General features: G+C 42.5%; 1 protein-coding gene across 1 annotated transcript in view; it reads right to left on the reverse strand.

Annotated features, from left to right (window-relative positions):
• Positions 1-1210: 1210 nt before the first annotated feature.
• Positions 1211-27111, reverse strand: part of LOC118764153 (sushi, von Willebrand factor type A, EGF and pentraxin domain-containing protein 1-like) — a 59314-nt gene continuing 33413 nt past the window's right edge. The window contains exons 3-8 of the mRNA XM_036504461.1: positions 19028-19115; positions 17208-17387; positions 12567-12770; positions 9075-9278; positions 5646-5849; positions 1211-1721 (exon numbers count right to left, since the gene is read on the reverse strand). Of these exons, the coding sequence (XP_036360354.1) occupies positions 1711-1721; positions 5646-5849; positions 9075-9278; positions 12567-12770; positions 17208-17387; positions 19028-19115 (891 nt within the window). The 3' untranslated portion in view covers positions 1211-1710. The remainder of the gene's footprint in view (positions 1722-5645; positions 5850-9074; positions 9279-12566; positions 12771-17207; positions 17388-19027; positions 19116-27111) is intronic.

Below are 27111 nucleotides of genomic sequence, written 5' to 3' on the forward strand. Positions count from 1 at the left end.
CTAATGGTCAACTGAAACTGTTTACATAATTTGTTAAATGCCTTCGACAGTGCCATCCTCTTCAATTTGTATATGTTAGTTTATTAGTAGACAAACTACTACAGAATAATTAAAACAACTTTGCAAAATACTGGATTTTACGATTACCGTTTTGTTACAAAAGGTTTGGGGTCTTTAATTTGGCTGCCAGTCTTCAGCCTCTTCAATTCCTCCTTGAATTGATTTCATATTTGGGGCAATGATATGGTTTTATATGCTAATCTCTGCTTTGAAATTCATTTTCGCAATAAGTCAATAAATAAGAAGTTCTTATCCTTTAAAGTTTGAAAATTTGGGGTAATTTTAGCCAATCATAAGCCACAGATACATTCATGCTTGTTTCCATAGTAACAAGCCAAGCATGAGAACTCTTTTGTCTGCAAGATAGCACATATTGACAAATATTTTAGCACCTCATTGAAGTGCTAAGATAATAACCAAATAGGTGTTCAATCACTCATCAAAAAATGTTTTGTTTTGTCTTTGGATGATTGTGTGAATTCCCATGAGTAGAATACAAATTTGAAAAGTTCTCTGAAAATTCCAGAAAATAAAAAAGTTATGAGGAGTTCTAAGGCGTTTGTAGAGCAGAAGTTGATTTGTCAACAGTTGACAACATGTTCTGTCGCGTGCAAAATGATAGCTCCTGAATAAAAGACAGGATGGACACAGATGGAACGTCTTTGATCATGGGTCTACTGGATCAGAACCAACCTGGGACTAAACAGCAATAACAAGGAAGGACACATTAGATCACGTAGTCCTAGATACACTATGTCTGAATAAAAGACAAGATTGTCATAGTTGAGACAGCTTTCATCATGGTCAGCCCTGCTGGATCAGGACTGACCTTGGGCTAAACAAGAAGAAGGAAGGACATATTAGAAAGTGAAATATCTCCTGAGAATCAGCATGGAAAACTACATTAACGTACCAAATTTTCAAATTTTCAAATTTTCAAAATTTGGCAGCCAAACTGAAGAGATCCAAGGTTCGTATTACTTTTATTCCAAAAAAAACAATTCTTCCACACTGCTCAAGTTTCCGGTAAATGATGATCTCTGCTGACTTTTGTAGTTTCAGGTTCCAAATCACAAAACACATGCTCACCCATTTGCAGGGCAATTTGGTCCAGAAATACCTTCTAGAAGCTCCCTGTATGGCTTCGTATATGCACTATATCTCTGTGTTTATGATTTACCAGTGTCTGAGTCGTGCTCCTTATGTGAAAGCGAAACTTAGCAATTCAGCAAACAGCAAATGATAGAATAAGTGCCAAGCTGGAATATTGGATTGACAAGATAGAGAAAGTGTCTTGATGGTGGTGCCCCAGCATGGCCTAAACGCAATGAGTGAAACAAGTAAATGAATATTTTTAAGGTTTAGACAAGTGATGAAATTTATAAGCATTTATTGCAGTGGACGATGTTTACTGATAATGGTCAACAGAATCAACAATTGGTAATAATAGACAAATGGTCAAAATAGTCGTGTTATAGTTGGTTTTCATCTTTGACTTTTCTTCTGGTGGGAAATTGTATTTTTCCCCTCAATGCTGCATGCTGTTGTCATTTTAACTTTAAACATGGTTCAATTTGATCCCTGTAAGTCAAATAATAGCCAGCGATCAGCACAGACAAACATAATGTCGCCCAAAACTTCCCAAATCTATCAATCATCATCTGTGGAAAGAATTTATAAAACAAAAAATTTAACCACACTCAACTACTTCAATGCTATGATTATCTTGTAGAAACAGATAAAATTTTAAACACAGTATATTAATATATAATCAGTACCAAGGTGGGAAGCTGACAGAAATGCTAGCATGTTGGGTGAAATGCTTAGTGGTATTTTGTTTGGCGGCAAGCTGGCAGAATTGTTAGCATACCGGCCAAAATGCTTAGTGGTTTTTCATCTGCCGTTACGTTCTGAGTTCAAATTCCGCTGAGGTCAACTTTGCCTTTCATCCTTTCAGGGTCGATAAATTAAGTACCAGTTACACACTGGGGTCGATGTAATTGACTTAATACCTTTGTCTGTCCTTGTTTGTCCCCTCTATGTTTAGTCCCTTGTGGGTAAAGAAATAGGTATTTTGTTTGTCTTTACATTCTGAGTTCAAATTCCGTCAAGGTCAACTTTAAATTTCATCCTTATGGGGTCGATAAATTAAGTACCAGTTGCGTACTGGGGTTGATCTAATTGACTGGCCCCCTCCCCCAAAATTTTGGGCCTTGTGCCTTGAGTAGAAAAGAACATATAATTAATACCTTCTGCACTAATGTTTCTTAAATATATCGAACAAATAATCAACAGACGCAGAAGTGGCTGTGTAGTAAGAAGCTTGCTTTCCAACCACATGGTTCCAGGTTCAGTCCCACTGCATGGTACCTAGAGCAAGTGTCTTCTACTATAACCTCGCACTGACCAAAGCCTCGTGAGTGAACTTGGTAGATGGAAACATGTATGTATGTATGTATGTATTTGCATGTCTGTGTTTGTCCCCCACCATCGCTTGACAACCACTGTTGGTGTGTTCATGTCCCTGTAACCTAGCAGTTCAGCAAAAGAGACTGATAGAATGAGTACTAGGCTTGTGACTTTTCTTCTGGAGGAAAACTGTATTTTTCTCCTCAATGCTGCATGATGTTGTCATTTTAAGCCCAAGTTGTCATTTGGTCCAATTTGTCATTTTAAGCCCAAGTTGTCATTTGATCCAATTTGTCATTTTAAGCCCAAGTTGTCATTTGGTCCAATTTGTCATTTTAAGCCCAAGTTGTCATTTGGTCCAATTTGTCATTTTAAGCCCAAGTTGTCATTTGGTCCAATTTGTCATTTTAAGCCCAAGTTGTCATTTGGTCCAATTTGTCATTTTAAGTCCAAGTTGTCATTTGGTCCAATTTGTCATTTTAAGTCCAAGTAAGTCAAATAGTGGTCAGTGGTGAACACATACATGCTGGTATCTAAATCCGTTACCATACGACAGGAAAGTCTTTCAACATTTATCATTTTACTGCAGCATCCAAATCCTCCATGGCACTCATTTGTCATCTGAATGCTGGCGGTTGTGATCTCGTAACTCACCCTGAAGAGGATCTGTGACCGCTTGTCAGCCATGTGTGACTTTAGAGAAGATTGCAATTATGCTGCAACCAATACCAGGGCAAACCATACATCCAACCATTGATATATGTCAAGGGTGAAAAGCTAAAAGTCATGGATATGTTAGTCTGCCCTGGTAGTACACTATCTATATTTAATACACCAGACGAAGAGGTTGGTTTTAGAATTTCTTAGGTCTATGGTGTGTTTGGAAAGCTTGAATCGAGGCTTTGGTTGCAATTAGACATGAAAGTAGCCATGAAATTTGTGGTCTATGAAGGACATGTCTTAACAGTGCTCTTGTATGGATGCAAGACCTAGTAAACCTATTTCTTTATTACCCAGAAGGGGCTAAACACAAAGAGGACAAACAAGGACAGACAAATGGACTACTTTTTTAATTGACCCCGAAAGGATGAAAGGCAAAGTCAACCTTGGTGGAATTTGAACTCAGAGTGTAATGGCAAACAAAATACGGCTAAGCATTTCGCCCGGCGTGCTAACGGTTCTGCCAGCTCACTGCCTTTAAACCTATTGAGGGAATTTTGAATGAGTTGAGCAATTCCATCAGCAATACCTGTGTAATGTCCTAAAGATCTCATACTGACCGCATGTACCTGATACAAGAGTACTGCTGCCAATGGAGATGATGATAATGAGTTCTTTATTATGAAGCATTAATTTAAATGATTCGGTCATCTGGTTTGTTTAGAGGATACCTGCATGTCACAAGAGATGGCTGATGGTAGGCTGGAGTAAGGAAATTGTCCTTAGTGCAAGCCATGCAAGTATTTTGAAGACAATCTTAGACACACTTAAAAATATCAACACACCCGGGAAGATCTTGCATAGGATAGGGAGCTGTGGAGAAATCGGGTTGATACTGTTGTTAAAGAATCTCAAAACAACAGGGTTACATACACTGAGTGGAAATGAGCTGGTAAATATATGGAGGATGTGCGCCCTCTTCTTGTGAAGGGCATGAACAAGTCTCTTTCGTGTGACCTGTGTGGTGTCTGCTTCTCAAAAGCAGACCAACCCAGCCACAAGAGAAGTCAAAGAAGTACCCCCATCTACCCATGTGACACAACTTCTATAGCAGAGTGTATGAGTCGGTCAGTTGACTCAGTTGGCATTGTAGATCCCACCACTATCCAGATGCTGCTGGACGGCTGACATGTGGTCAGTGTGAAATTATTTGTAAGTCCCTTGCAAGCCTTAGCTGCCATATGAGACATCATCAGTGATGGGGGTAGGCCAAACGTGAGATGTTGCTTAGAATGAAATGGTTTTATTTCCACCATGCATGCATGCAGGCATGTCTGTGTATGTGTGTGTGTGTGTGTGTGTGTGTGTGTGTGTGGTGTGTGTGTGTGTGTGTGTGTGTGTGTGTGTGTATTTATGCCATTGTTCACTTTTTTTTCAAGATTTCTTGCCAATGGAGAAAGAACTGGTTTCTAACCTTGATTCAAGGCTCCTTCAATGGAATATTTTAACAGCAACAGCAGGGTATTTTTGTTTGTTTGTATGTATGTATGTATGTGTGTGTGTGTGTGTGTGTATGTATGTATGTTATGTATGTATGTATGTATGTATGTATGTATGTATGCATGTATGTATGTATTATGTACGTATGTATGTATGTTTGTAAGTATGTATGTATTTATGTATACATTTTTGTATGTATGTATGTATGTATGTGCATATTTGTATGTTTTATGTATGTAATCTCATGCATATAGTCGCATATCTAGACATGTTCATATATATTTAAATGCTAAACTTCTGTAAAGTTTTATAGATTTTTCCAGATTTTTAGTTCCAGAGATCTGAAGTCTTCAAATCAACTTTCTCCTTTCTGGTTTTAAGAAGCCTAATTTCTCAAGATTGGTATTTAGGCATTGTGTTACATATCCCAGGACGCCAATAATTACAGGTATAAACTTGAATTTGTAATCTGGATAGAGTAACTGCAGATTTCTCAATAGTTCAGCACAGGTGTTCTCTTTGTCACTGATCTTCAGCTTTATGTTAACATCCGTTGGGCAGCTAATTTCCATAACTGCATGTATGTATGTATGTAAGTGTGTGTATATGTATGTGTGTATGTATGCATGCATGCATGTATGTATGTGTGTGTATGTTTGTATGTATGTGTGTGTGTGTATGTATGTATGTATGTATGTATGTATGCATGTATGTATGTGTATGTATGTATGTATGTAGTATGTATGTATGTATGTATGTATGTATGTATGTATGTATGTATGTATGTATGTATGTATGTATGTATGTATGTATATGTGTGTGTGTATGTATGTATGTATGTGTGTGTGTGTGTATCTGTTGTGTTTATGTCTTTGACAAGTCGGCATCGTCCAAATGCGAATGACTGGTGTATGTAATGGAGCTGTTATGAGCGAATGAAATAACAGCTGAACTTGGTGCAGCATCAGTGCCACAGCTCAGTGATGGAAATGAGAAAGAAATGATGTTGTACTCACCGGAACACTCTATGAAGACTTTGGACCATTTTGAAGCCATCAGACACCAAGAGGTGTGAGGCCCACCTTCAGAGGTAAAACCACTTCTACACTTGTAAGTCACATTACTCCAAAATTTGTCAGGTACACTCAACCCATTTGTGATTTTTCCATTAACCATAAAATCAGTATAAGGTAACATGGGAGGAGGACCACACTTGACATCTAATTTCAAGAAGAAAGCAACAATTAATTTGACGCAACAATTCAATAATGACTAAAAGAAAATATCAATAAAAAATATGGCAGCTAATTTCTACAGTAAAAGACCCATGATATATTCAAGGAATGATTGATATTTTATCCCCTTAGCTATACAGATGTAGCTCCTGTCGTTGATGGACTATCAAGTCATCTATCCGATGCCAGTGGACAGCTTTGCCACATGAAGACGTCTACATGAATGATGTGACTAACGAATGGGGGTCACAATATTCTCACCTACAAGCTGTCTCTAAATTCCCTTCTTCTCCAATATAGACGACCCTCTTCATCGATTCGATGCCCTTAATGCACGTGCCCTGTGTGTTTGCCGGTCGGCAATGATATGGCACAGTGGAGGGGACTCCCTTAAATTGCCAGATCTTTATTACTCTAGTGATGCTTCTAGTTCACACTTGAAGTGGTTCTTTTGCATGCATTGTCAGGACGTCATTATCATCATCATCATCGTTTAATATCCGTTTTCCATGCTGGCATGGGTTCGATGGTTTGACTACTGCACACATACATGCACACACTACTGCATACACACACACACTACTGCACACACGCATGCATTACTGCACACAAACACTGCTGCATGTGCACACACATGCACTACAGCACACACATACTACTGCACACATGCACTACTGCAGCTAGGAGGCTGCACCAGGCTCCAATCTGATCTGGCAAGGTCTCTACAGCTGGATGCCCTTCCTAATGCCAACCACTCCGAGAGTGTAGTGGGTGCTTTTTACATGCCACTGGTATGGGAGCCAGTCAGGCAGCACTGGTATCGGTCACATTTGAGTGGTGCTTTTTACGTGCTACCAGCATAGAGAGCCAGTCAGGCGGCACTGGCAACGATGTTGTGAACTTGTTATTTGATTCACCGCTGATTTGGTTTGGATACATGATTCTGATAATCCACAAAGAATGGTGAAACATCCTAAATGGGATTTGGGGAAAGTTGTCTCACCTGTCCAAAACTTTCAGGTGTTTTAAGACCCAGTGGTTTGACAGAGTCAAATCCCTTTCGTCAAATCACAGCCTACCAACAAATACGCAGTGTGTGTGTGTGTGTGTGTGTGTGTATGCAGTAGTGTGTGTGTGTGTAGTATATGGGGGTACAAGCTATGTATATGACTGTGTGGAGAATGAATTGAAAATAAAAATATTTTAATTTAAATCAAGAAATTAAAATAAAAATTTTAAAAATTAAAATTAAATTTAAAAAATCTTTTAGGAATTAAAATTTTTAGAAAATAAAAAAAAAATTACATATATAACGTGGTATGAAAAAGTTCTTGGATTAGTTCTGTAGTGCACCAACAGATGGCAGCACATGGTTGCATGCACACTGAGAGCTAGCAGTGGCCTTCATGAGGCCATGCACTGTGTGACACTGATGTGCTTACTTCACAAGTTGTGAAATTTGTGTTTTTGTGATCATATGTATGGGATAGTCTGCAATTTTTGTCATTGAAAGAAAGTTGGAACAAAGCGCCAATGTGAAATTTTATGTTAAATTTGGGAAGTCTGTTACAGAGACATTCAGCATGCTTTGGTAAGCGGTCTGGAGGACGATGAGCGGTCTGGAGGACGATGAGCAGTCTGGGGGACGATGAGCGGTCTGGAGGATGATGAGCAGTCTGGAGGACAATGAGCGGTCTGGAGGGCGATGAGCGGTCTGGAGGATGATGAGCAGTCTGGAGGACAATGAGCGGTCTGGAGGATGATGAGCAGTCTGGAGGACGATGAGCGGTCTGGAGGGCAATGAGCAGTCTGGAGGATGATGAGCGGTCTGGAGGATGATGAATGGTCTGGAAGATGATCAGTGGTCTGGAAGATGATCAGTGGTCTGGAAGATGATCAGTGGTCTGGAAAACAATGAGTGGTCTGGAGGACAATGAGCAGTCTGGAAGACGATGAGTGGTCTGGAAGACGATGAGCGGTCTGGAAGACCTGGCACACAAGTCACCCCCAGAAATGTGGAGAAAATTCATGAGTTTGTACATGAAGATCATCGGAGGACAATCAATCAGATTGTTGATGTTGTTGGTCTGTTGTATCCAGGCAGGTAATCCTAACATCTGGATTTTTCATGACAACAATGCACCTTGTTGCTGAGCTCTCCTCACAGGTAAGTTTCTTGCCAAAAACAACATGGTATTGCTTTCCTTCCCACACCCTTCCATTTGCCAGACTTCCATCTCTTCCCCAAGATGAAAATGCAGCTCAAAACTTGCCGTTTTAACACCATTGTCAAGATCCGGAGCAAATCACAGAAGGTCCTCAACACTCACTTATGGAAAATGACTTCCAGGCTGGATTCCAAAAGCGGCAGGAATGCTGGGACCGATGTATTGCTGCACAAAGTGACTATTTTGAAGGGGAGGATGTTAAAACTGAGTTATATTTCATTAAACATAACTAGTCCAAGAACTCTTTGATACCATGTGTGTGTGTATATATGGTGGGATTCCAGACAGATTCTGTCTTTCAAATTCACTTACAGGGCATTGGTTGGCTGAAAGTGATAGTAGAAGATACTTCCCCAAGGTCTCATGCAGAATAACTGAACATGAAACCAAGTGGATACCAAGAGAACTTCTTCACCACACATCTATACACACATATAAAATATACGTGCATATTTGTGTGTATGTACATTCTCATATATGTATATGTATGTATGTCATTATTCAGTTTTATTTCAAGATTTCTTGTCAATAGAGAAAGAACCGGTTTCTAACTTTGATTCAAGGCTCCTTCATTGGAATTTCAACATCAACAACAGGGTATTTTTGTAAGTATGTATATATGTATATGCACAGATTTGTATGTTTCATTTTATGTATGTATTCTCATGCATATAGCCACATATCTAGACATGCTCATATATATTTAAATGATAAACTTCTGGAAAGTTTTACAGATTTTTACAGTTCCATTGATGGATTGGATCTGTAATCTTCGAATTAGCGTTCACCTTTCTGGTTTTGAGAAGCCTAATTTCTCAAGATTGGTATTTAGGCAGTGTGTTACATATCCCAGGGCCCCAATAATTACAGGTATAAACCTGATGTATGTATGTATGGTGCTTGTGTGTTTGTGTGTCTATGTCTCTGTTGTGTTTATGTCTTTGACAATGTGATTGAGATGAGAAAGAAATGATGTACTTACAGCGACATGTTATGGTGACATTTGACCATTTTGAATTCAACTGACACACAGAATTCTGAGATCCACTTAAATAAACATTATATTCACTACAGCTGTAGGTCACCATAGTGTTAAACGTGCCGGGTACATCTGATGGTTGCACGTTTACTCCGTCAATGGACAACGTTATGTTGAGCAATGCAGGAGGATGGGCACAGTTGACATCTGATTTTAAGGGAAAAATGTCTCTATTAATTTTACCATTTATCTTTTATAATTTGTTTACTTTAGTCATTAGACTGCGGCCATGCTGGGGCATCATCTTGAAGAACTTTTAGTCAATCAAATTGACCTCAGGACTTATTTCCACCTTTTTTAAAACCTGGTTTTTATTTTATTTGTCTCTTTTGCCAAAAGGCTAAATTATTGGGGGGTGTGGTGGCATAAATGCATCAAGACTAGTTGCCAAGCAGTGGTGGGGAACATAGACAGGAACACACATGCACACATCAGTGGTGAAGGGTCCAGAATGCAGGCCAATCGCCAAGGCAGAAAGAAGGGCAATGCAGCTTTACTCTCCTACACACCAAAAATTATTTGTTCCCCCTCAATGTGCTCTTCTAGAAACAGGCCACGTGGCAGGCTAGATACCCCTTTCCACTGGATTTGATGTTCCTTCATTAACAATACCCTGGTGACCGGCCTGCCATGATGACCATTATTGGTTACAAGAGAAATCTGAGAAAACAACGGAACCTACAAATAATGAGCTGTTTAGAATTTATTTGGGAATCAGTTCAATTCTTTGTTTCTTTTTGGGAAATCCATCAAACACTTTACTATAAAATATATCTGCACCATGCTCTACATTCATCTTCTTAACCCTTTCGTTACCAACCCGGCTGAAACCGGTTCTGGCTCTGTAGTACAAGTGTCTTGTTTTCATAAGTTTTTAATTAAAATCTTCCACCAAGCCTTAGTCTCAATTTATGTTCCTAACACTGGCTTAATGGTAACTAAGTTAATTTACTAAATTCTTTGTTATATTTAAATTTAATTGAAAGAAACACAGAGCATCTCAACAGAAATATGGTAATGAAAGGGTTAATAAGGTCTTTATTGATGGAAATGAAGATTGAATTACTCAATCTTTCTTCTCTTTGTACCAAATTAAGTGAATGTGCATAGCAATATAGGAATATGGTATTCACATGAAAAACCTTCTTTACTTTTGCTTGCACTCTCTTCAAATGCCACCATGCTCGCTTCATCATAAGTTTGTGTGACAAACTTTTGGCCACAACTGAATTCCTTAATAGATTTTCAAACTTCTGTTAGTGATGCAGTTTTTCCATCTTTACTGGCATCGACGTATCCCAAAAACCTTTCTTGAGGCCATTTCTTTCTCATCAACAAATTTCAAGACATGTGACAATTGAGATTTCTTTGCCTCATCAAAAATAACAGCAACAAATGCTGTTTTTTCGATCGTCACCTTAATATCACCTTCACTCGTAGCTGCTATGCAAAAGAGACTGATCTCATTTTGAATATCACTTGAAAGTTCAGAAAATGGGTTGATGGCATTTTTCTTCACAAAATCTAAAAGTGATCTTCCACTACAGCTACACATAGAAACAGAAAATTACTTTTATTCTTTGATTCTTCAGTTTCATCATGTCCCCCAAATTGTAATTCTTCACAGCTCAAAATTTCAATACATGAATTAACAACTTCAATGTATCAATATTTTTCTCAACTCTTATGGAACTGAATTAAAGCTACTTTTCAGTGATCAATCGTTGTATCAGTTTGTTGTCACCTTCAGGTTTTCAGAGCAATTATGGAATTTAGATGGTTCTAAGATTTTATTGCTTTGTCAAAACTATAATCATCATCATCATCATCGTTTAGCATCCGCTTTCCATGCTAGCATGGTTCGGACAGTTCAACTGGGGTCTGGGAAGCCAGAAGGCTGCACCAGGCCCAGTTTGATCTGGCAATGTTTCTACGGCTGGATGCCCTTCCTAACGCCAACCACTCCATGAGTGTAGTGAGTGCTTTTTACGTGCCACCAGCACAGGTGCCAGATGGGGCTGGCAAACGGCCACGATCGGATGGTGCTTTTTATGTTCCACCGGCACGGGGGCCAGGCGAGGCTGGCAACGGCCACGAACGGATGGTGCTTTTTACGTGCCATCAAATTATGCAAATCCCAGTAGCCAGGAGTCGACCACGTATTCTTATGCTGACAAAATAACAGACATGGGAAGCAGCAAAAATTTCTTCAGAATGGTACATCTTGTCATTCACCCATACGGTTCATAATACGTGGAGTCAAAATAAGGATGAAATTCCTCACTGCCCATTTTTTGTTTTGATTTGCATTTTGGTCTTTGGTTTCTCTTTCCTTCTTATCTACAAAGCTTCTTGTTGCAAAGCTCAAGAAAGTAGAGATGAAACTGAGCAAATGGATTCCTTTGCCATCCTGGAGGGGAATGAAAGCAGGAAAAATGTTACTGGCTTTTAATCTTTTTAAATGAATCAATGCTTTATTCTAACCAAAAATTTAGGGGCTCCCTTTTAATTGTTTCAGTCGGCATGTAAGAGAACCATCCAAACTTGGCCGTTGCCAGCGCCGCCCCGGCTGGCCTTGTGCCGGTGGCATGTAAAAAGCACCATCCATTCGTGGTCGTTGCCAGCCTCGCCTGGCCCCCGTGCCGGTGGCACGTAAAAAGCACCCACTACACTCACGGAGTGGTTGGCGTTAGGAAGGGCATCCAGCCGTAGAAACATTGCCAGATCAGATTGGAGCCTGGTGCAGCCTTCTGGCTTCCCAGACCCCAGTTGAACCATCCAACCCATGCTAGCATGGAAAGCGGACGCTAAACAATGATGATGATGATGATGATGATTAGACTGCTGCCAAGCTGGAGCACCTCCTTGAAGGATTTTAGTCGAATGAACCTTTTTTCCAAGTTTTGGTCCTTATTCAACTGCTAAGTTACGGGAATATAAACACACCACCATCGGTTGTTAAGTGATGTGGGGGGGGGGGCAAACACTAGCACACACACAGACATATATTTACAATGGGCTTCTTTCAGTTTCCATCTCCCAAATCCACTGACAAGGCTTTGGTCAGCTTGAAGCTGTAGTAGAAGATATTTGCCCAAGGTGCCACACAGTGAGACTGAATCCATGACCAAATACTTGGGAAGCAAGCTTCTTACCTCACAGTCATGCTTGATTACTTTTTTAATGTAAACTTTCTTTTAAATAATTTTGAATATTTAAAATCAAATTTTAAAGCATTGACAAATGGATGAAAACTTTACTTTTTGAATTACAAAAGAAAATAAACTTTGCCAATTGCTTCTTTTTGTTCCAAAAGGGAACTGGTCAATAAGGAATCCCTGGAGTTACATGAAAGTAACTTTTGCAGGTCATGCTCCAGCATGGCCGAATTTCAATGATTGAAACCTGTGAAAAAAAGAATATAGCTGTACTTACAAAGACACTGGATAGTGACAGGTGTCCAGGTAGAATCTGCCTCACATGTGGATGTTACAGAGCCATTTATTTTGACATAATCTTCAAGACAGTGATATGTCACCTCACTTAGGTAAGAGTGAGGGACATCACTCGCATTGACGGTCGCTCCATCAACAGACATACTAGTATTTGGTATAATAGCAGGAATTCCACATTCGATTGCTAATTTAAGAAGACAATGACAATTTCAGGTACAAAAATCAATCAGGATTTCATTTCATTATTGGGAACCAGTAAAAGGGTAGAAAAGAATACATACAAAATATGAAATGGTATGTCCCTGAATGAAATACTTATCTAGAAATGAGCTGCACCATATCTAGAGAAAAATTAACTTTTTTTTTATGAGATTATTACTATGGAATCTAAAGGTTATCAACAGATCATGCAGCTTACGAGGATTAGAGAAAGATGAGCATTTTTGCAAAGATATACTGGGTTAAATGCATTGCAGTAAATGGAGGATAGTATCTATTTCTTTATTGCCCACAAGGGGCTAAACACAGACGGGACAAACAAGGACAGACAAACGGATTAAGTCGATTACATCGACCCCAGTGCATAACTGGTACTTATTTAATTGACCCCGAAAGGATGAAAGGCAAAGTCGACCTCGGTGGAATTTGAACTCAGAATGTAACGGCAGACGAAATACTGCTAAGCATTTCGCCCGGCGTGCTAACGTCTCTGCCAGCTCGCCGCCTTAGTGGAGGATAAGTCTCAGCTGGTAGAAGCAGTTCTGTTGGCTAACCAACATCTTAAGAATGGAACTTAGTAGACAGAAGTAGCATAACACTATATAAGCAAAAATATTTTAAACACGTTGAAATATAACATACTTGATGCAAAATCATTAGAAATGTGTCGACGTTGATCTGTTTGATTGCCATGAGCAGGACACGTGACACACTCATGTAATCACACGAAAAACACAGGATATAAACATGTTTTCAGTTTCATTTGGGTAAATACACAAAACGAAAAAGGAGGGCATTGTGAATGCAGCGTTAGTACAGCTGAAAACATACATATTTAATCCAGTGTCTCAACAGAACTAAAGGATGTTGTCATACACCAGGGATCAAAATGTGCCTTCAGTTCTTTTTTTTTTCTTTTAATTGCTTCATTCTTTTTCATTTTGCCCCAAATTGTTAAATCAAATCATCTTCTTGTTGTTGTGGAGGCCTTCCAGACGACCTTTTCGATCTCTTGAATCAAAAATTGCACAGACCCACCTGTTGTTTGTAAACCTTGCAACCTGTCCGGCCCAGTGGTTGAACTTGCGCTTTCAGTATTCTGTGATTATGTTCGTCACACCACTGCTTTCTCGAATTACCTCATTTTAGATATACTCTCAAAATAATACTCCAAACATGGATCTTTCCACGGTCCTTTGTGTTGTAGCAGCTAATCGATGTTCTTCCTATTTCATAGTATCCTACAACTCACTTGTGTAAATGTGCGCTGCTAGAAGAGAGCAAATAAAGAGACTGGCACAAAAGGTCTTGGCCAGTTTTGCTTTGAGCGCATCCATTACTGAGCTAAACAATTTTCTTCATCTTCGGGGTTTCAGATTTGATATGTGCTAAAATCTTGACATTATTATGTATAACCGTCGATACAGTTGTGCGACTCATCCCAAGAGATCGTGCAATTGCTACCAGTTTTTCACCTTTTCTCATGGTGTTTTATCACAGCCGGTTTATCTTCCAGCGTTATGGCATGATGCTTAGCACTTTCACTAGGAATTTTCTTAGGAGCCATGGGGGCAAAAATTTTTTTTTTTTACTTGTTTCAGTCATTTGACTGCGGCCATGCTGGAGCACCGCCTTTAGTCGAGCAAATCGACCTCAGGACTTATTCTTTGTAAGCCCAGTACTTATTCTATCAGTGTCTTTTGCCGAACTGCTAAGTGACGGGGACGTAAACACACCAGCATCGGTTGTCAAGCGATGTCGGGAGGACAAACACAGACACATACACACACATATATATACATATATACGACAGGCTTCTTTCAGTTTCCGTCTACCAAATCCACTCACAAGGCATTGGTCGGCCCGGGGCTATAGCAGAAGACACTTGCCCAAGGTGCCACGCAGTGGGACTGAACCCGGAACCATGTGGTTGGTAAGCAAGCTACTTACCATACAGTCACAAATGAATGAGAATCGTTTCTTTATTGCCCACAAGGGGCCACGAAGAGGGGGACATTACAAAGACATGTGGGGACATTTAGCAGACAGAGAAAAAGAAAAACGAAAGAAACAAAAAAAAACGTACGTTATAACGAGTGAGAAATGGAATGAAGTTCTCTCAGTCTCAACTCTCTTTTACTCTTTTACTTGTTTCAGTCATTTGACTGCGGCCATGCTGGAGCACCGCCTTTAGTCAAGCAAATCGACCCCGGGACTTATTCTATCGGTCTCTTTTGCCGAACCGCTAAGTGACGGGGACATAAACACACCAGCATCGGTTGTCAAGCAATGCTAGGGGGACAAACACACACACACAAACATACACACACACACTTAAATATATATATACATATATACGACAGGCTTCTTTCAGTTTCCGTCTACTGGTCCATCAGTTAATAGACCAATATTAATAGACCAATATTAATCAGTTAATATGGTGGGTTGCTTATGGTGTCTGACCATGTATCCAGGGATTCGGTTTCGAATCCGCACTACACTATCAAGGATCAGAATACTATTTTGCAGTCCTTCCTTCTATCTATCTATCTATCTATCTATATATATCTATCTATCTGTCTGTCTGTCTGTCTGATTACCTATCTATCTCTCTGTCTATCTATCTGTCTGTCTGCCTGTCTGTCTATCGATCTATTTATCTCTCTCTCTGTCTGTCTGTCTATCTATCTATCTATCTATCTATCTATCTATCTATCTATCTATCTATCTATCTATCTATCTATCTATCTATCTATCTATCTATCTATCTATCTATCTATCTATCTATCTATCTATCTATCTATCTATCTATCTATCTATCTATCTATCTATCTATCTATCTATCTATCTATCTATCTATCGATCTATTTATCTATCTATCTATCTATCTGTCTATCGATCTATTTATCTATCTATCTATCGATCTATTTATCTATCTGTCTATCGATCTATTTATCGATCTATTTATCTATCTGTCTATCGATCTATTTATCTATCTGTCTATCGATCTATTTATCTATCTGTCTATCGATCTATTTATCTATCTGTCTATCGATCTATTTATCTATCTGTCTATCGATCTATCTACCTATCTGTCTGTCTGTCTCTCTCTATCTCTACTAACACACACACACACACACACACACACACACATACACATGTCTAACGCTTAGGATTTTCTGCTCATATTCGTAAGTTTGTTTGTTCAGTTCCAGGATTAGGCGATGCATCGTGTTCTTGAGCAGGGCCCTTCATTTGTTGTTACTCCAGCCTGCTGAGACACAAATGAGTGCCAACTGGATGTTGATACATCTGTCTCTTTGTCTGTCTGTTAGTCGTTCTCTCTCTGTTTCTCTTTCTTTCTCCTTGCCTCTCCCTTTCTCTCTCTTTCTTTCTCTCTCTTTCTCTCTCTCTCTCTCCAGTTATCATATGATGGATATGTTACTGGATCAAGGATGAAGGAGCTGAGAAAGTGTCTATGTCTACTGGCAACTATATAGACAAATGATTCTCAACCACAGCTCCCAAGGGAGCACACAGCCCTCAAGTGTCCTTCCAGTGGCTCCCAACAATCTTCTCTCTCATCATCATCATCATCATTACTTAACGTCCGCTTTCCATGCTAGCATGGGTTGGACGATTTGACTGAGGACTGGCGAACCAGATGGCTGCACCAGGCTCCAGTCTGATCTGGCAGAGTTTCTACAGCTGGATGCCCTTCCTAACGCCAACCACTCCGAGAGTGTAGTGGGTGCTTTTTACGTGCCACTGGCATGGGGGCCAGGCAGGGGGTACTGGCAACAGCCACACTTGAATGTTTTTACCCGTGTCTCCGGCACAAGTGCCAGTAAGGCAACGCTGGTAATGATCGCGCTGGAATGGTGCCTCCTACATGCCACTGGCACGGAAGCCAGTTAGCCGCTCTGGCAACGATCACACTCGGATGGGGCTCTTAGCACCTTACTAGCACGGGGCACAAGTGCCAGTAAGGTGATGCTGGTAACGATCACACTCGAATGGTGCCTCCTACATGCCACTGGCACGGAAGCCAGTTAGCTGCTCTGGCAACAATCACGCTTGTATGGTGCTCCTTGCGCCCCGCTAGCATGGATGCCAGTCATCAAATTTGATTTCGATTTCACTTCAAATTCGATGACTGGCATCCGTGCTATCTCTCTATAAATATAATAAATGTTTCTTTAATTGGTCTGCATTTTACTTTTTTGATGCCCCCCACCACTAAAGAAATCCAGATTTTGGATCTAGCTCATATAAAAGGGTTGAAAACCACTGATAGAGATTCCTAAAGAAACTAGCTTTGTTATGCAACCAGAGTCACCCATGAGAGACTCTGCTTTATACACCTGCACACACATGTAAATACATAAAACGCATGACTTACGTTGGCATTCTGCATGCACAGCGGACCAGTTTCCACTTAAAAGACAAGTTGCAATTGTTATTCCCGCTGTAAATGTATAGCCTACTTTGCAGAAATAGTGAACTTCATTCAAGTATTTTGTGCTAGGAACATCATAATGGACCATATTGCTATATTGCAAAGGGTATCCACAGTCAATATCTATAAAGAAAAAAAAATGATATTTGGAAGATTAGTTGCAGTTTACAAGCTGAGATTGTGATACAAGTTTGATTGATTCCCAGTGAAACAATTTTTACTTTAAGTTGTGCACCCCCCATTTTTTTTTTTTTTTTATGTTTACCTGTAGTTTAATCAAAATGAATAATTGTTAGGTTGGGGCATAATTATTGCAAAAAATTTAAACAAAAAGCCAAGCAGAAATTGAAGTAGATGGTGAATATGCTCCAGAATAATCAGTTAAAGATGTCTTTGTTAGATGTTGTTATTGTCTTTGTTGAATAAAATTTATTGAAAAAGAAGCTGCAATAATTATGCACCAATCAAATAGTTTTAACCAAACTGTCATTTGCTGACATCTTACCTCACAGTAATGCAAGTGCATTCTGGGTAGGTGAGCACTCTGGCTGGTCATTGGGGTGTGTCTATGCAGAATCTTTGACTGATTGCCAACTCATGTTATGACAGATCAATCCGTGATAAACCTGACATAGAAAAATTACTATCTCTAAATCTCACAACGTGAGATATTCAGCAACAATATTTTGGAGTAAAGATTATTTGCCATCATAACATGGCAGCCCTGGTTTAGGACGAATGTTGCTGTAATTTAGCCCCAAGAGACATCGTCTCCAGCTGGCTATACGATACGATCTGTGTCCTTATATTTTCAAACAAGGGAATCTAGTACCCCACCTCAGCTCAAAACAATATCTTTCCTTGTTTGAAGATATTGCCAGATCGTGTCGTATAGCCAGCTGGAGATGACGTCTCCTGGGGCTGAATTACAGCAACATTAGTCCTAAACCAGGACTGCTATGTTACGTTGGCAAATAATCTCTACTACAAACCTGACATGGTTCATAATTGCATGTATTGTGTTATATTGGATCAGTGATTAATGAATTAACATGGATTAAAAAACAAAAAAAACACAACTGTTTTACACGATAAGATCCAATTAGAGCCAACAAAAAAGGGTCATAGATAAAAATGCTACCTTTTATTTTTTATTGTTTCAGTTATTGGACTGTGGCCATGCTGGGGCACCACATTGATGGGTTTTAGGAGAAGAAATTGATCCCAAGACTTATGTTTTTCTTTTTCGTGTATGCCTGGTATTTACCAAAGCTCTCTTGCCAAATTGCTTGGTTATATAAACCAACAAACACCGGTTGTCAAGCAGTGATGGCTGTCAGAGTGTATGTCTGTATGACAAACACACACACACGTGTATATGTGTGTGTGAATATATATATGCATGTATATAGGCTTCCTCACAATTTCTGTCTACAAAATTCATACCTAAGGCATTGGTCAGCTCAGTGCTCTAGAAGACCTTTGCCCAAAGTCCTACACATTGGGAGTGAATCTGAAACAATATGGTTGGGAAGTCAGTTTCTAAATCTCACAGCCATGTCCGAGTTTGTAAACTTTGTTCAGACACGTGTCACAAGTAATTCAAAATACCAAATCTTCGATGGAGCAGCTTATACAAAGAGAAAGGTAAGCGTTAATTCCTTCACACCGTTTCCTGCCTCTTTCAAAACCATCTCTGCTCTAATTGCTCAACAAACCATTTCTTGAGAAGGAATTGGAAACTAAGCTTTACCATTACTTACCCAATGGGAAACAAAAAGTGGACCTGTTTTCGTTTACACACACTTCATCTGCAGCACAAGGGTGATAAGCACAAGGTGAGTGTGTTGTCTGTGAAGAAATGGAGAAAGTAGGAATTATAATAAAGTTTATTATAAGGTAAAAATTAAACATAAAGATTATGAGAATATTTGATAGGATGTGTAGCTCAGAGCTGAAGGAGACCCTCTAGATCAAGCCACCACTTCTCTGCATTGACAGGCAGAGATTTTGTACAACAGACAAGTGTTTAGAATGTCACAGGAAAGAATCACAAGATGGATTCTCCAAGCCAAGCCAACCAGCAGAAGACCAAGGGGCAGACCAAGAACCAGATGGTTGGAGAATAACCATGGTCTCAGTTGGTCAAGGTTGGGAATCCAACCAGAAAATGTAATGATACCTGCTTCTAATAGGACCCTATAAATGAGGTGCTCAAGGACTCTACCTTCATGATACTCCAAGAAATAGTGGGTGAATGAATGGATGGATGGATTCTGAGAATTCATAATCAGAACAAGATAATAATGGAAAAAATAGTTGAATGCAAACAGAGTAATCACATTGAACATGGTAAATATACAACCATTTCTTTATTAAGATTTTCTCTTGCACTCTACTTTGATAGATTAAGCCATCCTTGGAAGGTTCCAAGGTTACACCAGTTTTATTATGAGAAGTTGCTAACTCCTCACCCAACCTTTTTCTAGTTTGGAGAAAAGGATGCTATAAGTGGTTTCCCACAATCTTTCTCAATATGCAATGTAAGTAATTCCAATAGTGATAAAGTCTTCAAAACAGAAGAATCAACTTTGGTACTTAAGTAGTTTTTATTTTATTGACACTAGATAAATGGAAAGTACAACCAAATACTCTGGGATTTGAACTCAGAACTCAGAGAACTGGAAAAAATCCAGCAAAGAAGTTTGATGCTCAGCAACTCTTCTAAATTGTTGCCTTATTCTGGATGGACTTTGTCGGGGGGCAGTGGTTAGATGCAAGTGAGAAGAGAAGCTGTTTGTGAAGACATTGCAAGAATTGGGGCAAGTGATGGAGGTGTCTACAATTATTCAGCCGATCTGCAGCTTCAGGTGGCTGAGAAATTATGAAGGTATCAGTTGGAGAAATACAAGAACAGGTTGTACTGTTTCACCTGGCTGAGACTCACATAGAACTCAGCATCAAAAATCATGGAAAAGGTTGTCAGGGTGGGTTTGGGAAAAGTGGCCAAGGTGAAGCAGGCCACTAGTTTTTACATAGGTTATATTCAAATGTTGAAGCCGGTGTAAGAGAAGGGGTTGTAGGTCATCTTATGAGATTCAAGATATCTATGAAATAATTGGAGGCTACAGAAGGGGGAGCTGCCCCTGGGGCTTCATCTTGAGAGAGACAAAATAAGTAGGTTAAAGTTTCAGAGAAGAAACAAGATTCCAGACCTGAATGGAGCCATGAATAGGTAAAAACCATTCTCAGTAAGTGGGAAATTAGTAAGCCATTACCCCATTGCAGGATGACCCCAGATGGCGTGCTGCTTTATCAAAGAGTGAGTAAGAGATAAGGTGATTGTGATGGTGTGAGACATTCTGGGAAGAATGAGAGTCGAGCACCCAGTGAAGGGAAGTTTGTGCCCAAATCAGAGAAAGGGATTGTATAGTATGATGCAAATAGTATAGCGATAGGAGTTGTTTTGTAAATGAGAAGTGTTGAGATGGAGGATACAACATGGCTCGTAATGAAGGGCAACTGCAACCACATCAGTGTTGTTCTGAACTAAATGTTGTTCTGAAGGGCGTGAGCTCAGCACTGAGATGGACATGGCACACCACTGAAATTCAGGCTGATTTATCCATGGTATGGGAATCAGTGATAATCAATCAGAAGAGAATCCAAAGGAAGCGGGGTCACAGAAATGATAATCAAGTGTTACCTAGAAATCCTGAGAAAATTTCTTGTTGAGTTTGGCCTGGAGATGTTGATAGTCTGTGCCATGAGTAAACATAAGGCGGATGCTCTCACCAAGGCAAAAACGCCTGATTGGAAATGCTTGAGGATTCACTGGGGTGGGAGTGTTGGCTGGAGGTGGGGTTCGGAGTTGAAGAGGCTGCACAGCATACATCATATTGGGATGGAGAGGAACCTGTTTTTGGTCAGGGAAATCGACACTGATATCACCAGTGGGAATGTCATGTCTGGAATGTGGTTGGGAACTCGACCATTGAGTGTGCATGAGCTGGAACAGTCAGGTGGAGGAAGACTGAAAGAGGCTGGCAACTGATGTAGCACGTGTGTGACATTGTGGGTAATGCATTAGAAGTGACATCAGGTGATGAAGAGGATTTTTGACATACCTTTTTGTGGGGGACAAACAACCGGCAAGAACAGGTGTGTGGCAGATGCAGTATTTTGATATTATAACTTATTATCTGCATTTGATGGATATTTATCCTCATCAGGTGTCTTGGGGAAATTTTGAACCTGGGTTCTCATTCCTAAGGTAATTTTCGATGTTATTATTATTGGACATATGGCGTAGTGGTTAAGAGCACAGGCTAGTAACCCCAAGATTCTGAGTTTGATTCCAGGCAGTGACCTGAATGATAATAATAATAATAACATTGAAAAATACCTTAGGGTTAAGAACCCAGGTTCCAAATTTCCCCAAGACACCTGATGAAGGCTGGAGGGTATATCAGCCGAAACGTTGTGTTAACAAAGAAGATGAGGATAAATATCTGTCAAATGTAAATAATGTTTACAGAACTGTATTATAGCTTCTGACCAGCTTCTTGGGGCAGTGGCTGTCTCTGAGTCACCCAGTAAGTTTTAGATGGCGACTGAGGAATTTCTTTTGGAGTCATTTTCCAAGCCAAATTAAGAAGACGGGACTCGAACCAACAGCTCTTAAGACAGCCACCAGGTACTGACGGTTCACCCTGTCAAATATTTTGGATTGAATATTGACCAGTGTTCTGTCAAAGCTAGATCTACTCTTGACCTGCTCTACAATATGCCACCTGAGATTGAGATTGTGGACAGATTTGTCAAACAACAACAACAACAACAATGTTTCTAGTATAGACATGAATCTTGAAATTTGAGGGGAGGGGCTAATCGGTTAATTTCACTCTGGTACTTTATTTTATAGAGCTCAGAGAATGATTTGAACTCAAAACGTAAAGAGCAAGAACATATACTGAACGGCATTTTATCTGAGGCTCTAACGATTCTACTAACCAACCACCACCATCTCATCCACCATCACCACCAAAACCACAATCCTCTACACCACCGCTACAACCACCACCACTGCCACCACCACCAAAACCACAATCCCCTACACCACTGCTACCACCACCACTGCTGCTGTCACAACCACCATCGCAACCGCCGCCACCACCACCAAAACCACAATCCCCTACACCACTGCTGCTGTCACAACCACCATTGCAACCGCCGCCACCACCACCCAAAACCACAATCCCCTACACCACTGCTACAACCACCACCACTACCAAACCACAATCCCCTACACCACTGCTACCACCACCACTGCTGCTGTCACAACCACCATCGCAACCGCCGCCACACCACAACAAAACCACAATCCCTACACCACTGCTACAACCACCACCACTACCAAAACCACAATCCCCTACACCACTGCTACCACCACCACCACTACCAAAACACAATCCCCTACACCACTGCTACAACCACCACCACTACAAAACCACAATCCCCTACACCACTGCTACCACCACCACTGCTGCTGTCACAACCACCATTGCAACCTCCGCCACCACCACCAAAACCACAATCCCCTACACCACTGCTACAACCAACCACTACCAAAACCACAATCCCCTACACCACTGCTACCACCACCACTGCTGCTGTCACAACACCATTGCAACCGCCGCACCACCACCAAAACCACATCCCCTACACCACTGCTACACACCACCACTACCAAAACCACAATCCCCTACACCACTGCTACAACCACCACCACTACCAAAACCACAATCCCCTACACCATGCTACAAACCACCACCACTACCAAAACCACAATCCCCTACACCACTGCTACCACCACCACTGCTGCTGTCACAACCACCATTGCAAACCGCCGCCACCACCACCAAAACCACAATCCCTACACCACTGCTACCACCACCACTGCTGCTGTCACAACCACCATTGCAACCGCCGCCACCACCACCAAAACCACAATCCCCTACACCACTGCTACAACCACCACCACTACCAAACCACAATCCCCTACACCACTGCTACAACCACCACCACTACCAAAACCACAATCCCCTACACCACTGCTACAATCACAACCACTACCAAAACCACAATCCCTACACCACTGCTACCACACCACTGCTGCTGTCACAACCACCATTGCAACCGCCGCCACCACCACCAAAACCACAATCCCCTACACCACTGCTACAACCACCAACTACCAAAACCACAATCCCCTACACACTGCTACCACCACCACTGCGGCTGTCACAACCACCATTGCAACCGCCGCCACCACCACCAAAACCACAATCCCTACACCACTGCTACAACCACCACCACTACCAAAACCACAATCCCCTACACCACTGCTACCACCACCACTGCTGCTGTCACAACCACCATTGCAACCGCCGCCACCACCACCAAAACCACAATCCCCTACACCACTGCTACAACCACCACCACTACAAAAACCACAATACCCTACACCACTGCTACCACCACAACTGCTGCTGTCACAAACACCATTGCAAACCGCCGCCACCACCACCAAAACCACATCCCCTACACCACTGCTACCACCAACACTGCTGCTGTCACAAACCACCATTGCAACCGCCGCCACCACCACCAAAACCACAACCCCTACACCACTGCTACAACCACCACCATACCAAAACCACATCCCCTACACCACTGCTACCACCACCACTGCTGCTGTCACAACCACCATTGCAACCGCCGCCACCACCACCAAAACCACAATCCCCTACACCACTGCTACCACCACCACTGCTGCTGTCACAACCACCATTGCAACCGCCGCCACCACCACCAAAACCACAATCCCCTACACCACTGCTACAACCACCACCACTACCAAAACCACAATCCCCTACACCACTGCTACCACCACAACTGCTGCTGGCACAACCACCATTGCAACCGCCGCCACCACCACCAAAACCACAATCCCCTACACCACTGCTACCACCACCACTGCTGCTGTCACAACCACCATTGCAACCGCCGCCACCACCACCAAAACCACAATCCCCTACACCACTGCTACAACCACCACCACTACCAAAACCACCAATCCCCTACACCACTGCTACCACCACCACTGCTGCTGTCACAACCACCATTGCAACCGCCGCACCACCACCAAAACCAAATCCCCTACACCACTGCTAAACCACCACACTACCAAAACCACAATCCCCTACACCACTGCTACCACCACCACCACTACCAAAAACCACAATCCCCTACACCACTGCTACAACCACCCTGCTGCTGTCACAACCACCATTGCAACCGCCGCCACCACCACCAAAACCACAATCCCCTACACCACTGCTACACCACCAATGCTGCTGTCACAACCACCATTGCAACCGCCGCCACCACACCAAAAACAATCCCCTACACCACTGCTAACAACCACCACCACTACCAAAACCACAATCCCCTACACCACTGCTACCACCACCACCACTACCAAAACCACAATCCCCTACACACTGCTACCACCACCACTGCTGCTGTCACACCACCATTGCAACCGCCGCCACCACCACCAAAACCACAATCCCCTACACCACTGCTACAACCACCACCACTACCAAAACCACAATCCCCTACACCACTGCTACCCACCACCACTGCTGCTGTCACAACCACCATTGCAACTGCCGCCACCACCACCAAAACCACAATCCCCTACAACACTGCTACACCACCACCACTACCAAACCACAATCCCCTACACCACTGCTACCACCACCACTGCTGCTGTCACAACCACCATCGCAAACCGCCGCCACCACACCAAACCACAATCCCTACACCACTGCTACCACCACACCACTGCCAAAACCACAATCCCCTACACCACTGCTACACCACCACTGCTGCTGTGTCACAACAACCATTGCACCGCCCGCACCCACCACCAAAACCACAATCCCCTACCCACTGCTACAACCACCCACCACTACCAAAACCACAATCCCCTACACCACTGCTACCAACCACCACCACTACCAAAACCACAATCCCCTACACCACTGCTACAACCACCACCACTACCAAAACCACAATCCCCTACACCACTGCTACCACACCCACTGCTGCTGTCACAAACCACCATTGCAACCGCCGCCACCACCACCAAAACCACAATCCCCTACACCACTGCTACAACCACCACCACTACCAAAACCATAATCCCCTACACCACTGCTACAACCACCACCACTACCAAAACCACAATCCCCTACACCACTGCTACCACCACCACTGCTGCTGTCACAACCACCATTGCAACCGCCGCCACCACCACCAAAACCACAATCCCCTACACCACTGCTACAACCACCACCACTACCAAAACCACAATCCCCTACACCACTGCTACCACCACCACCACTACCAAAACCACAATCCCCTACACCACTGCTACAACCACCACCAAAACCACAATCCCCTACACCACTGCTACCACCACCACTGCTGCTGTCACAACCACCATTGCAACCGCCGCCACCACCACCGAAACCACAATCCCTACACCACTGCTACAACCACCACCACTACCAAAACCACAATCCCCCTACACCACTGCTACCACCACCATGCTGCTGTCAAACACCATTGCAACCGCCGCCACCACCACCAAAACCACAATCCCCTACACCACTGCTACAACCACCACCACTACCAAAACCACAATCCCCTACACCACTGCTACCACCACCACTGCTGCTGTCACAACCACCATTGCAACCGCCGCCACCACCACCAAAACCACAATCCCCTACACCACTGCTACAACCACCACCACTACCAAAACCACAATCCCCTACACCACTGCTACCACCACCACTGCTGCTGTCACAACCACCATCGCAACCGCCGCCACCACCACCAAAACCACAATCCCCTACACCACTGCTACCACCACCACCACTACCAAAACCACAATCCCCTACACCACTGCTACCACCACCACCACTACCAAAACCACAATCCCCTACACCACTGCTACAACCACCACCACTACCAAAACCACAATCCCCTACACCACTGCTACTACCACCACTGCTGCTGTCACAACCACCATTGCAACCGCCGCCACCACCACCAAAACCACAATCCCCTACACCACTGCTACAACCACCACCACTACCAAAACCACAATCCCCTACACCACTGCTACCACCACCACTGCTGCTGTCACAACCACCATCGCAACCGCCGCCACCACCACCAAAACCACAATCCCTACACCACTGCTACCACCACCACCACTACCAAAACCACAATCCCCTACACCACTGCTACCACCACCACTGCTGCTGTCACAACCACCATTGCAACCGCCGCCACCACCACCAAAACCACAATCCCCTACACCACTGCTACAACCACCACCACTACCAAAACCACAATCCCCTACACCACTGCTACCACCACCACTGCTGCTGTCACAACCACCATTGCAACCGCCGCCACCACCACCAAAACCACAATCCCCTACACCACTGCTACAACCACCACCACTACCAAAACCACAATCCCCTACACCACTGCTACCACCACCACTGCTGCTGTCACAACCACCATTGCAACCGCCGCCACCACCACCAAAACCACAATCCCCTACACCACTGCTACAACCACCACCACTACCAAAACCACAATCCCCTACACCACTGCCACCACCCCCCCCCACTGCTGCTGTCACAACCACCATTGCAAAACCGCCCACCCACACCACCAAAACCACAATCCCCTACACCAC

This window comes from Octopus sinensis, linkage group LG7 (genome assembly GCF_006345805.1).
Source record: "Octopus sinensis linkage group LG7, ASM634580v1, whole genome shotgun sequence".
Taxonomy (NCBI): domain Eukaryota; kingdom Metazoa; phylum Mollusca; class Cephalopoda; order Octopoda; family Octopodidae; genus Octopus; species Octopus sinensis.